Genomic DNA, 13,686 nt, shown 5'->3' on the forward strand with positions numbered 1-13,686 from the left:
GTGATTAAGTTTACTCTGCATGAGAAATACCCCTTATGCATAGAAAGGTTATTTTAACATAGACACTGTTTTATTAATGTAGTCCTCTTCGGCACAGAGCATTTCTCAAAATGCATGGCCCACTATGGAAATCTTTTTTGTAAAAATAATAGAATTTCTTTACAATGTTTATATATTTTGATTTAGAAACATAAAATAACTCTTAAGGGCTCCTTTTACAAAACGGCACTGCCGATTAAGAACATAAGAATAGCCATACTGAGTCAGACCAATGGTCCATCAAGCCCAATATCCTGCTTACAACAGTGGCCAATCCAGATCACAAGTACCTGGCAGAAACCCAAATGGTAGGAAATTATTTTGTACCTGGGGCAATAGAGAGCCAAGCGACCCGCCCAGAGCCACAAGGAACTATAATGGGAATCAAACTTGGCTCCCAGGCCACTGCACCAACTACTAGGCCACTCCTCCAATCCTAACAGCAAGCTGGATCAGGTTGAAACTGATCTTTCTGTGCTACTACAGAAAAATAAACATGGGGGAAAAGTGTAAAGCTTCTTTGCATTCTGCGCACGCTAATCAGTTGCACGACTTTGTAAAAGGAGCCGTAAGTGCGATGCCACAGAGAGAAACAGAAACAAAAAAACTAAGCTTACATAGAAAAAATGTAAGACGTTGCCTCCAATATTTCATTCGAATTCTCTAACAATTATGTTGGGTAATGCCTTATAGGTAGGTACTATGCTGGCTACTGTGAAGTTCACACGTTTGTCCTAGTTTAAAGAATATACAAATGTATTTACCTCAACATTCACACCCAAACCTTGGACAGCAATTTTAAGATCAGTGGAAAAAGTAAACTTCTTGGCACATTTTCATGTGATCAGCCCTATGGTAGAGATTGTGTTCAATTTTTGATGATAGACAGTGTGAATATTTTAGCAATGGCTGATAACTCATAGTTTTTCCCCAACCCCCCAAAAATTAACAAATAAATGTTCTGGCTTCAGAATTGAACAGCTCAGATTACTAACTTTTTAGTAGAAAAAAGTAATTTACTGTTCTTTTTCATGTCATGAAATATCAGAGCTTCTGAACAAAGGAGTGACGTCGATAACCAATCTTGAAGGTTGGGTTGGCCATCCATTGGATCCTATCGGCACGCTCTTCAGTAGTCTTATGGAAGTCTGTAGGGTGGATGATGAAAACTTCCATGTGTTCTCGGATTTCACAGGTGAGTGAGTGGTTTGTACACTGAATACAAAGCTTTGAAGGTTTTCTTTTTGCCTAATTATTGAGCATTTGCATTAGAGCTATAAGAGTCTGTGAACACTTTTGTTGCATTTAGTTGTATAGTAGCTAAGATCCGTAAATAGTGACTTCAACCCAGAAAAGAAATAGATCCCTGGCAACAGGCAAACACCTAAAACCCAAGGAACTTGTGTGTTTCTAAAGGAACTGGCATTTCTAAAAACATTTTACAGTTTCTATTAAGAACTTTAACCATTTGCCTTGGGAATTAGATACCCTTTCTCAATTACCAGTGGCAGCATAGGGTCATTGTGACCAGGAAAAAAGCTTGAGAACAGCAGGTGTAGGAGCGGATTTGATATTTGGGAGAAAAATACCATTCATATAACTTAACAGGCAAATCAGAGGGAGTAACAACACAAAATGTCATCGGGTAGAAAAAGTGTGTCCGGCCAGAGATGAAACCACAAGGCGAAGGCAGAGGAAGCAATGTTTATTCAAAAACCAGACACAGCCCATTTTTCGGCTATCGCCTGCATCAGGGGTCAATCAGTGGTACAGTACAAGACGTTGCTCTATAAAGTTCTTCCCAACAAGAGCAATATAAGAGAATACTCAGAAGCTTCCCCTGCGTAGCTACAGAAATCAGTGTTTTCTTATTATTCTTGTTGGGAAGAACTTTATAGATAGTCTTATACTGTACAACTGATTGACCACCGATGCAGTCGATCGCCGAAACGTAGGCCTTGTCGGGTATTCATATAACTTGGACAAATGCATACTGGTTATTATTCCCTCTATCAGTTATGCCTCTGCATTTCCTCTTGTATTGAACAACATTATAAATTGTATATAAATAGCCAATCTACCATTCACTGCTAAATTAGTTGAGGCTGTAGTTTACACTCAACTGTTAAACTTTGTTACTGATACCCACATTCTGCACCCACATTAGACAGACTTCCGTCAAAACCATAATACCGAAACTACCCTTTTAGGCCTAACCACCTACATTCGGACACAGCTTAATCAAACCTACTCTGTTTTGCTTCTTTCTATTGATTTTATATCTGCATGCGATACTATAGATCTTATCCTTTTGCTTGGGCGCCTTTCTCAGATTGGCCTAAAAGGTACCACACTTGCATAGTTTACTTCTTACTTTACTGATTGTACCTACACCGTCTCCTTCTGGGATTCCTTCCCTTATGCCCTACCCTCAGGTGTGCCCCAAGGTTGTCTTATCACCTCTTCTGTTTAACATTTTCTTAGCACCATTTCTTTTTCTCCTGGAATCTATGGGTTTCACATCCTTTGTTTACGCCGATGACATTTAGGTTCTCGTCTCCATAAATCCCTCTGACAGCTCCCAGATAGCTGCTATTAACCACAAATTAATACTATCTTTACTTGGCTTACACAACATCGTCTGCTTCCTAACTCAGACAAATCTTGTGCGATGCTGTACTCCCCTAAACCTAATGCAAGCCTAATTAGCCCGCTCCATGTCAATGCCACTGTAATACCCAACACTGACAATCCTAAGATTCTGGGTGTTCTGTTTGATGATGCCCTAACCTTAATTCCTCAGATTTCTTCAGTGATGCATGAGCTTTTTTTCAACTTAAGCATATCGGATCTATTTGGCCATTCCTTACTCCCTGATGCAGTGAACATTGTGGTCCATTCTTTTATTATATCACAGCTTGATTACTTCAACTCTTTTTATATAGGTATTCCTCAACGCGAACTACATAGACTGCAACTTATACAGAACATAGCTATTTAAACTTATCACAGGTCATAAGAAATATGACCATGTCACGCCCCTCTTGGAAAATGCACATTGGTTACCTATTCCCTACTGTATAAAATGTAAATTACTTTCTTTGGTTTATAAGATTCGTACTACAGAGGTGCTGGTGTTTCTTCACTCATTTCATCTCCCATACAGGCCTCAGCGTCCTTACGCTCTTCTCAGAAAGATGTTTTGATTTGTTTCCACTCCCTCATGCTATCTCTTCAGTATGAGCTTGTCGCTCTCTCTTCTCAGAACAAGCCCCACAGCAATGGAATTCGCTACCTGAGAACTGGAAGACTTTGCCTTCATTCCCTCAATTCAAAACCAATTTAAAAGCCCATGTTTTGGAGAGTCCTATAGGCACTGGCTCCTTAATTGCCTGCACCTTCAGCTACCTACTGTACTTCCCACTCCCCCTCTCTCTGTCTTTCGTAATGATCATTGTAGTTCCTCCTGTGTCATTATGTCTGTGGCTTGCTATATTTTACTTGTGACATCTGCTTTCTTCCCCCCCCCCCCCCCCCCCCCACCACACACACTTCTTTTTAGTTTGTTAGGCACCTAGACACAAGATTGATGGGTGGGATAGTAAGTCTTTCAATAAACTTGAAACTATATGTTTATGCACAAATGGCTACCTGTGAGGCATGAACAATAGAGATACGTATGTAACACAGTTTCAGGGGTAGAAAGGAAATCAAGGGGCGGTAACCGTTTTAATCTACTTATGAGACAAATACAGCCTGTCATAGTTTTAGGGGATTACTAGGAGTACTTGTTTGATTTGGGGGTAATTTGTTTATGATATTGTATTTGGGGGGGGGGGGGGGGTTGATGTTGGCGTTTCTCACTTGGAAAGGAACACGGGCTGCATGTTGGCTTTTCTAATTCACAATAGGTTATTGAATTCCTTATAACCTAAAACACATTTCAGAACTTCAGATGTGTATTTCAGATCACTAGTGAGTACATTTTATTTTCCTAATGCCTTTGGACTTATTTACAGTAATCTATGCCTTTATGAAAACACAATACCTAATATACATGACCACCTTTGACAAGGAGCATTTGTAAATGTCAGATTACAGCAGAGCTATTGATTAAACTGGTTTCTGATATATTATTCTTTTCGTAACCTTTACAGAGAACATGGGGCAGTGCAAATCTCTGGAGTTCCAGCACCTGCCTGCACACAAGTTCTTAGAGGAAGGGGAATCGTATTTAACATTAGCTGTGGAAGTGGCATTGATAGGACTGGGGCAACAGCGGATCATGCCTGATGGCTTGTATGCACAAGAGAAGGTTTGTCGAAATGAGGAGCAACTCATTTCTAAACTTCAGGAAATCGAATTGGATGATACGCTGGTGAAGATTTTTCGAAAGCAAGCAGTCTTCCTATTAGAAGGTAGCATGATAAAATGTTCCTCCTTTTTGTGTGATTGTTTGCAAACTAGTATTGAAAAGTACTCCCAATTTGGTTCTTTGACCTTGCTTAAAATGGCAGTACTGTCTTTTATTTATAGACTCCTATAATATCCCCTCTCAGCTGTCCTGATTGAAGAGCCCTCATTAGCTATTATTCACAGGAAGAGTCATTTTTATTTTGCTTGCCTTTCTCTTACCTTTTCTAATTCCACTATGGTGGTAATCAGTACAAGTTGTCTAAAGTTAGTTGCTGCAATGCTGTGCGCTAAGCGTTTAGTCTACATTTGCTGTTGAGTGCGTACTTGCTTTTTGGAAATACAAGTGTAAGTCAGTATTTATGCACCAGTATTTAGGTATGGCCACTTACACCATGTCGAAGGCCAATGTAAATGTCTGCAACTAAGTGTTGCAGTTGCATACATAACTGTCAGTATTCTATAACCTTAGCGCATACATGCTTGACACGCCCATGACCTGCCCATTCCCCTCCCACACAAGGTTTTAGAATTCCAACTAAGTGCAGTTATATGCCTAACTGCAAAATAGCACCAATTAACTCCAATTATAGCCATTTAGTGCCTAATTTATCAATTAAGTTACACATATCACTGGCACTATTGTATAACCTGCACCACATCAGACTGGGGGGTTCCAGAGGTATAACCCCCCTCCCCCCAGTGATATTTCCATGGGAAAAAGAATTTCAGCTTCCACAGCAGAGAATTATTAGAATGGGTTGAAACTTGGCATGTGGGACAAAACAGTACAAAGACACACACTGAGTTTTTGCAAATGGGCCAAAATGGATTAAAGGTTCCAGAGAAATTCTGTCCCCAAGAAAAATGGCTCAAAGCATTTCTATGGGAAAAGGAGGTCTAGCCTTTGTAACTTAGAAACTTAGAGTGAAATACTGAAGTTAGAGAACAGGGCAAGGCATTTTAAAACATCAAATTCCCTACTCTTCCACACCCCCACAACTGCCTTTTCAGCCCAAAACTACTCCCATATTCGCTACACATACCTGTAAACTGTCCCATCTCCACATACCACCTCCTACAACTATGCCACACCCCAGAACATTCTTCAAACTGGCCCACTCATAAACAAAACAAAAACCTACCTCCAGCTACCGTACCCTACCCTACCCACAACAGGCAGCACCCCCCACAAACGACCCCCTACTAATGCCCTACCACCTCCACCCCACAACTACCCCTCCATGCTTACATGGTAAAGCAGAAAAAGGAATATGTAGGCATATCCTACTAACTTAACCATAAGTCAATCCCTGTCTCCAATCTGATGGAAACGGGGATTGACTTAGGAAGTATGTGAATATATCCTGCTAACCCTATCTGCTTTACTGTGATTCAAAATTTAACTTCCAAGAAAAGAATAAACAATCTGGGAACTTAAAGAAGGTACATGTCTCCCATTTTGCTCCACATCCTGTCAAATATTGAAAATAACTTAATACAGCAGCTGTGTAGTGCTGCTGAAATTTCTTGCACTATTCATCCACTTTGTACAGCTATGTGGTTTTAGGTAGGCCAGAAAAATTTGCTTAGTTATACATTTAGCAGCTGTTGCAACCTTATATATTTAGTGCTGTTACCTATCCAGACGGTGGTGCTGGATATATGTAGTGTGTGTAATGTCATGGCCAGCATTTTAAATACTCTAGTTTTTAAATATTGAACCATAAGATTATAAAATCCAAGGAATGTATGGGAGCAAACAAAAACAATCTAGAAACAAGACCAAAGGAGAGAGTGCTGGAACCAAGTGACAGGCAAATTGATATTACACAGTCTAGACATGACTGCTTTAATTATCAGGCTTTCATATTGTTAGTACTTCACACTTAAGTTAACAGTGAGCTACACTGGTGGTTGTTCTCATGGTAAATGTCACAGAAAATTTATTCTTGCTCTTGAAACACAAATTAAGAAGGCATTGACTGGCACCTAGCTAAAGCAGAAAGGAGCAAGATTCTAAATATTGAGTCATTTTCACCCTGAGAAAGTATAGACAGAAATCAAATGAGCAAAGCTACTGTGACTAACCAAATTGTGGCAGATTGGTATATCAGAGGAGTCACTAAAATATGTAGAATCTTATTTTTCTGTTGCCAGTCAAGATGATTATACAGACTCCAAATACCACCCAGTATGACGGTGATCACCATGTTGGCTGCCGCCACTGCCACTTACATACAGAAGAAGTGGTGCCCTGTGTAACAGAGCTGACAGGAAAGCTGGACTGAGTCTCCGTGTACTCGGTTACCCCCGTCCCCCGCCATTGGCAGCCCTGGCTCTCTCCTATAAGTTTTCAAATTCTAGTTCCAATTTTTTGAGTGTTGACAGGAGGTCTTAAATAAATATCGTCCTATCATACACTCCATTCTGAAAGTCATTTGCTTTTGATTGTTCTACCTCCCAAAGATCTGAGATCCATTCTAGGGCATTCTTGGTTGCTGGTCCTAAAATTTGGAATGAGCTACTACCTTTGCATGAGAACCAGAATTTGGTGTCATTCCTTAAAAAAATAAAAACGTACCATCAATCATTCACGTAGAATAATTAGGAGGAGGAGGCTGCAGTGCTGGGGCAAGTAGATGTAATGCGATGTTTATGTTCAAGTAGTATGTTTTATATTTAGTTTTAATCATGAGTGCTTATAATTTTTTTTTTATTATTTGTTACATTTGTATCCCACATTTTCCCACCTTTTGCAGGCTCAATGTGGCTTACATATAACCGTTAACGGCGTTACCAATTACGGTCTGAACAAATACATGGTATGAATACTGCTAAGAATACTTAGGGCTAGATGCACTAATCAATCGTTAGAGCCCTTCCCTTACCGATTCCCTTAGCGAATCGGTAAGGAACGGGCATACATCAAGGAATAGGAATGCAAATGAGCTGCTCATTGTAGCTCACTTGCATTCTCTATTCCGTCGTTAAACAGTCGGATAGTCAGCCGGTCGAGCATGCGCAGAGCAGCCAAGCGTTATGCTGGCTGCTTTGTGCATGCCATGGACGTCCTTCACTATAAAAAAAAAAACCTCCCTCTAAAAAGACGTTCTTTTTACAGGCTACAAGCTAATGTACAGTTCAGAGGCAAGAGAATAAAAACTAACCTGACGATACGGAGGAGCCTTCCAGCCCAGAAAATCAGAGCATGAGAGGACACAAAACGTTTTGGACGTCCTTCCCTCCAGGTCTCTCTCAGCCAATCCCAGCGCATTTAGCTGATACTGGTAAACAGCTAAATGCGCTGGGATTGGCTGAGAGAGACCTGGAGCTGATCAGTTATGATTTTACTTGTTCTGGAGTGCTGTATTTTGTTATGCTGTTTTAATAAATGTTCAATAAAGACTTCATACAACTTAAAGTGGAAAAAAAATCCAAGTGCTCATCCTTTTTTTTTTTAATTAACAAAGCTATTAGTGGGATTTTAACCTGCCACCTCTGGATTACAAGACCGGTGCTCTAACCACTCGGCTACAACTGTACTTGCTTGGATTCCCTCCCTTACTTCCAGGTCTCTCAGCTGAGTGAAGCATGGCCAAAAAGGACGTTTTTATTATTGTGGGGGGGGGGGGGGGGGGCGCGCCCAAAATGTATGTTTTTTTTTTTTTTTTTTAAATCGAAGCTTTATTTAAAAAAAATCAAACAGGCTCCGATGCTGCAGGCTCTTTTTTGGACATCATTCAACCCCGGAATAATAAAAATGTCCTTTTTGGCCGTGCTTCACTCAGCTCAGAGACCTGGAAGTCTCTGAGCAAATCACAGCGTGTTAAACGCGCTGTGATTAGCCGTGCTGGAAGTCTTTGAGCCAATCACAGCACGGCCAAAAAGGACATTTTTATTATTCCGGGGTTGAATGATGTCCAAAAAATAGCCTGCAGCATCGGAGCCTGTTTGATTTTTTTTTTTTTTTTTAATAAAACTTCAAAAAAAAAAAAAAGACAAGTACTTGGATCTTTTTTCCACTTTTTTAAGTTGTATGAAGTCTTTTTTGAACATTTATCAAAACAGAATCGGAGTTTGTTTGATTTTTTTTTTTTTTATATATAGTGAAGGACGTCCATAAAGGACGCTCCTGACAGCACTTGGCCATTTTTGTCCCCAGATTGTTTTTTTTTTTTTAAACATTTTAATAATTGTTCCAATCCCACGCAGCCCCAACGAGAGGTACAGACCTCTCATTAGATTTTCCAGCGTTAAGGCAATCGGGAAAAGGTTAGTGCATCTCATTACAATAGGGTTTCTACACGATTTGCTCATCTGCATTCCGTTTTCGTTAGCTGCTACCGTCGTCGGAAAAAAGTGTTTAGTGCAAGCCAGGGTTTACTACTTGCTCGTTAATAGCTCGTTAAGGGCTCGTTAAGTTTAGTGCATCTGGCCCTTAGTTTGGATTGGTAGTAGAGAAATTTTCTTATTTAAAAAATTTATAGCTCACCTATTTACAATTCTACGTAGGTAACAATAAAACATACAAAATTAAATACGTAACAAGTTCAAAAATAAAGCTGTCAATCATTCTTGCCATTAAACTAAAGGAAAATAATGCATCAAATGCAATGGTAAAAGCTTTATTGGGTCGAAATACTAGAAAATACTTGTCTAAATAGATGGGTTTTTAGTCTGTATATGAAACATCCATCAATTTCAAATCAGATGGGAGGGTGTTCCACAGGACTAGGCCAGCAATGCCAAACATAATTACTTCATATTCCTATAGTTTTATCTGCTGAAAGGAAGATGCAACCAAAAGGCCTTTTTCGTCAGAGCACAGTACTCTAGGTGGACAATAGATCTGTTTGTACAGCGCTGCGTATGCCTTGTAGCGCTATAGAAATGCTAAATAGTAGTAGTAGTAGTAATCTTCAACAAGGTTGCAAACGGTTCATGAGTTTTTATATAGATATAGATATATATATATATAGAGAGAGAGAAGCCTGACTACTTCAGGTTTCTGAAGTTCTTCTTCTTTGTCTTTTATTCTTTTCGTTGTTTTGTTGCATTGCTTTGTTTTACCACCTACCTCTTCCTTTTCTATCGATGAGCTTTCAGCGTTTTCTCTTGCTCCTCGTTGACTTTAATCTTCCCCCCTCTGAATTTAGTGTCAGTTCTCTCCCTTATACATTCCTTGGGTCTTACTCTCCTCCTCCACTCACAAAGCTGACAATTCTCTTGATCTCATTTTTACCTCTTCTCCACTCACTGCTCCTTCCCCATTCCATGGTCAGACCATTTTCTTATGTTCCAACTGCCTTCATTCCCACCCCCTCCCTCTCCTTCACTGCAGCCCAACTCCCTCGCCTTATTAATGACATAGCTGTTTCTTGCCTTTCTACAACTCTCTCTACATTGACACCCCTTTGCCCACACTACCTATCGATGAGCGCCTAGCACAGCTGAACTGCACCCTTGTCGCTACTCTTGACCAACATGCTCCTATTTTCCACTATCCCCCCTTCACGCTCACATTCTGCTCCTTGATATACTCCTGCCCTTCGTCTGCTCTGTTCTCAGCTATGAGCCACTTAACACAAATGGTACAAGTCCCGTTCACCCTCCAATCTCACTATCTTCCGCATACGATATTAGGAATATCGCCACACAATTCGCTGTGTTAAAAGTTCTTTCTTTGATAGGAGACTTTCAATTTCTCGTAATTGACTGCAGGCACTTTTTTGTCTCATTAATTCTATTGCACCATCTTCCATCACTTCTCCTGACTATGATCCCTCCATTTTGCCTCTAGACACTCTTGCCGCATCGTGGCAATCCAAGACAGATTCTCTACTGCCTTCTCTTCCTCCCTCTGCTCCCGCACTCCCACTTCCCTGCCAAACTCCCCCCCCCCCCCCCCCCCCCCACTTATCTCCCTGTCCCATCTTCTACATGGTCTTCTTCCAACCTTCCCTCAGTTCACTTTTGCTACTACCCTTTCATAACTTAATCCTTTTCTATTCCTCTGCTGACCCATGGCCAGCATCTCTTTTCAAACACCTTTCAAACCAAATTATTCCTCCTTTTCTGCCTCTCCTTTCATTCTCCTTGTCTGAAGGCATAGTTCCAGCCTCCTGGAAACATGCCCTAGTCTGCCCTCTACTTAAAAAGCCCTATATTGACCTTTCACGGCCCTCAAGTTTTTACCCTATATCCAGTCTTCCTTTCTTTTCTAAGACCTTTGAAAAGCTAGTTCATGTTCAACTCCTTCAGCACCTTGAGCAAAGCAACATCTCCATCCTTATCAATCTGGTTTTCACACCCATCACAGCACTGAAACACTTCTTGCTCTTTATGACCTCATTTGCGCCACAACTAATCAACACTGCTCTGTTGTCCTCATTTCCTTAGGTCTCTCCTCTGCTTTTGATCTTGTTAACCATACTCTTTCACCGTGTTCATTCTGTTGGCATGTTGAGTACTGTTTTCTCTTGGTTCTCCAGTTACCTCAGTAATCGTTCCTATCAGCTTTGCTTTAACAGTTCCTCCACTGACCTTCTTCCCTTGCTCTCTGGTGTTCCCCAAGGTTCCATTTTAGTCCCTACTCTTTAATATCTTCCTTGCTCCCCTACTTACCATCATCTAAGAACACTCCTGCATACCCTTTTGTTATGCAGACGATTCAAATCCTTTGCAAAGTATCAGATGCCTCTGCTGTTCATCTCAATTCTTGCCTTTCTCATGTCTCCTCCTGGCTCAAATCTAATTTCCTTTTTCTCAACTCTTCAAAGTGTGAATCTATTCTGTTTCCCTCCTCCCGTGATATCTTTTCCCCCAACTTTCTTTTGATGGAATCCCCCTTCCATTCAAAGATTCTGTCAAGATTCCTGGTGTTATCTTTGATTCCTTTCTTACCTTCAAACATCAAATTGATTCCATTCTTCGCTCATCCTTTTTTGCCCTCCATCGTGTCCACTCAGTACGTCCTTTTCTTTAGGCCTCTCATCTTTGTCCCCTTATCTTAGCCCTTGTTATTTCTCACCTAGACTACTGTAAATATATGCTGATCTCCCACTCACCTCTCTCAAGCGTCTTCAACTAGTTCTGTTCACAGCAGTTAAACTTCTAAACAATTCCCATTGTTTTGATATGTCTTCCCCCCCCCCCCCCCCCTTCTTCTCAGTTCTGAACACTGATTACCTGTTTCTGCTCGTATCGCATACAAGATTTTACTTCTGGTTTATAAATGAAGATTTCCTTCTGCCCCTGCTTATCTCAACAGTCTTCTCGTCCCCTATGTACCTCTTTGTTGCCTTCACTCTGCAGATAATAATCTCCTGGTTCTACCCTCTCCTTCGCAACTTCGCCTCTCCTCCTCCTGTGACTCTGAATCTGCCTTCCATTATCTTAGTCCAAAGCTTTGGAACAACCTACCACTGTTCATAAGGAACCAACCCTCCCTTTTAAACAAGTCCTTAAAACCCACCTCTTCTCCACCTGTGTCCCGCCTTCCACCTAATTGTTCTCCTTTATCTTTCTGCTATGCTTTTAATGAACATTGCCTTTGTTTTTATTGTAATTAATGCCGTGGCCTCTGTGTAGTCTGTTTCTTTTAACCGTTTAGTTTAAAAGGCCTGCACTTAGATACCTAGGCAGTTTACAAGTGTCCACAATAAATAAATTAAATTCTCTGAGGAGGAGATTTGCAAAAAAAGACAACTGAAGGTCCTGTGCTTGCACTGGGGCAGGGAGGCATTTGTGCATGCGTGGTGGGGCCTCTTCCAGAAGTGTCTTGGGCTTGCAGGGTGCTGGGTGGCAATCCCATTCCAGGCTCATTCTGATGGTGTCACTCAGGTGTAAGGGTGCTGCTATCCTGCTTGTCCTTGGAGAAAATATTTTTTCACTCAATGTAAAGTTTAAGCTCTGGAACTCATTGCCAGAGCAAGTGGTAAATGCAGTTAATGTAGCTGGGTTTAAACAAGGTTTGGACAAATTCCTTGAGGAAAAGTCCATAAACCATTGTTAAGGTAGACATGGGGAGTGCCACTGCTTATCCCTGGGGTAAAATAGTATGGAATCTTGCTACTTTTTGGGACTCTGCCAGGTACTTGAGACCTGGGCTGGCCACTGTTTGAAACAGGATACTGGGCTAGATGGACCCTTGGTCTGACCCAGTAGGTCAACTCTTATGTTCATGTTCTCTCCTCTAACCTCATTCTTACATTGCCATCCAGCTCGTCCCGTGAGACGCCTCTCAATGAGGTTGCCAAACATTCTGTGAACTACCATCCTACGTATCTTCTGACAGCGTTACTTTTCTGGTAGCAACACCCAGTATAATTTTTTGCCATGCTGTTTCATGTCATTTGGTACTATGACATGAATGTATGTTTGTTTGTTTTTTTGTTTTTGTTTTTTTTTTGTCAATATGCTCTATATGGATGTAGAAATCATCATAGTATCTCAAAATTGTTTATATGTTTTTCTTTTTGCCTTTTGGTAAGCTTTTTTATTTTATTGGAACAAATTTATTTTTATTATATATACTGAGACTTTGTAATTCTTCTGTTGTAACCATGTACTTTATTAAAAGTCTTGTCTTATGATTGTACTTACCCTGAACATTCTGATACCATTATGTATCATTTTATAAACCGTTTTCGTGCATAAAACGCTGATTTAGTTAATGATATGGGCAGTTATAAAATTAAGTCACTCTTAAAAGCACATACAGTACAAGTAGGCATGTTCCCATGCAGTAGGTGTGCTCAGGGGTGGAGTTGGGCAGATATTTACACCTGTTCTCAAGCAGGCGTAATGTCTGCCTCCAGTCTAGGTGTGGTGATGGTAGGCACCTATGCATCTTTATAAAATGAGCTAAAAATAGGTGACGTCCTGCCTTTTTAACGTAAGGCCCTGTAATAAATTTGGCCCTACAGTCTTGTCAAGTTACCCCTGTATATGAAATGCTGTTTTACTGTGTTTTTATTGTATGATGTTTTAATTATTAACGTATTCTTCTGTAAACTGCTTTGAACAAGTATTTGGTACTGCTATGATTGATATAGAAATTTTTAATAAAGATAGATGTCTTTTGTCATATGTAAATTTTTGACTGTCTGCAAAAAGTTGCTTTCTCTCACTTTTGCCCTTAGCTGAGAAATGAAGCCCAGACAGTCCCCCCTGCCTGTGACAGTAACCATGTCACTTCCCCTTTTAATTATAACTGATATTATACCAAAG

General features: G+C 40.5%; 1 protein-coding gene across 1 annotated transcript in view; it reads left to right on the top strand.

Annotated features, from left to right (window-relative positions):
• ZSWIM6 (zinc finger SWIM-type containing 6) overlaps window positions 1–13,686 on the top strand; it is a 338,014-nt gene that overhangs the window by 275,968 nt on the left and 48,360 nt on the right. Inside the window, exons 8-9 of the mRNA XM_030193168.1 lie at window positions 1,088–1,234; window positions 4,197–4,457. Coding sequence (XP_030049028.1) covers window positions 1,088–1,234; window positions 4,197–4,457 — 408 coding nt within the window. The remainder of the gene's footprint in view (window positions 1–1,087; window positions 1,235–4,196; window positions 4,458–13,686) is intronic.

The sequence above is a fragment of the Microcaecilia unicolor genome, chromosome 2 (genome assembly GCF_901765095.1).
Source record: "Microcaecilia unicolor chromosome 2, aMicUni1.1, whole genome shotgun sequence".
NCBI classification, from domain to species: Eukaryota; Metazoa; Chordata; class Amphibia; order Gymnophiona; family Siphonopidae; genus Microcaecilia; species Microcaecilia unicolor.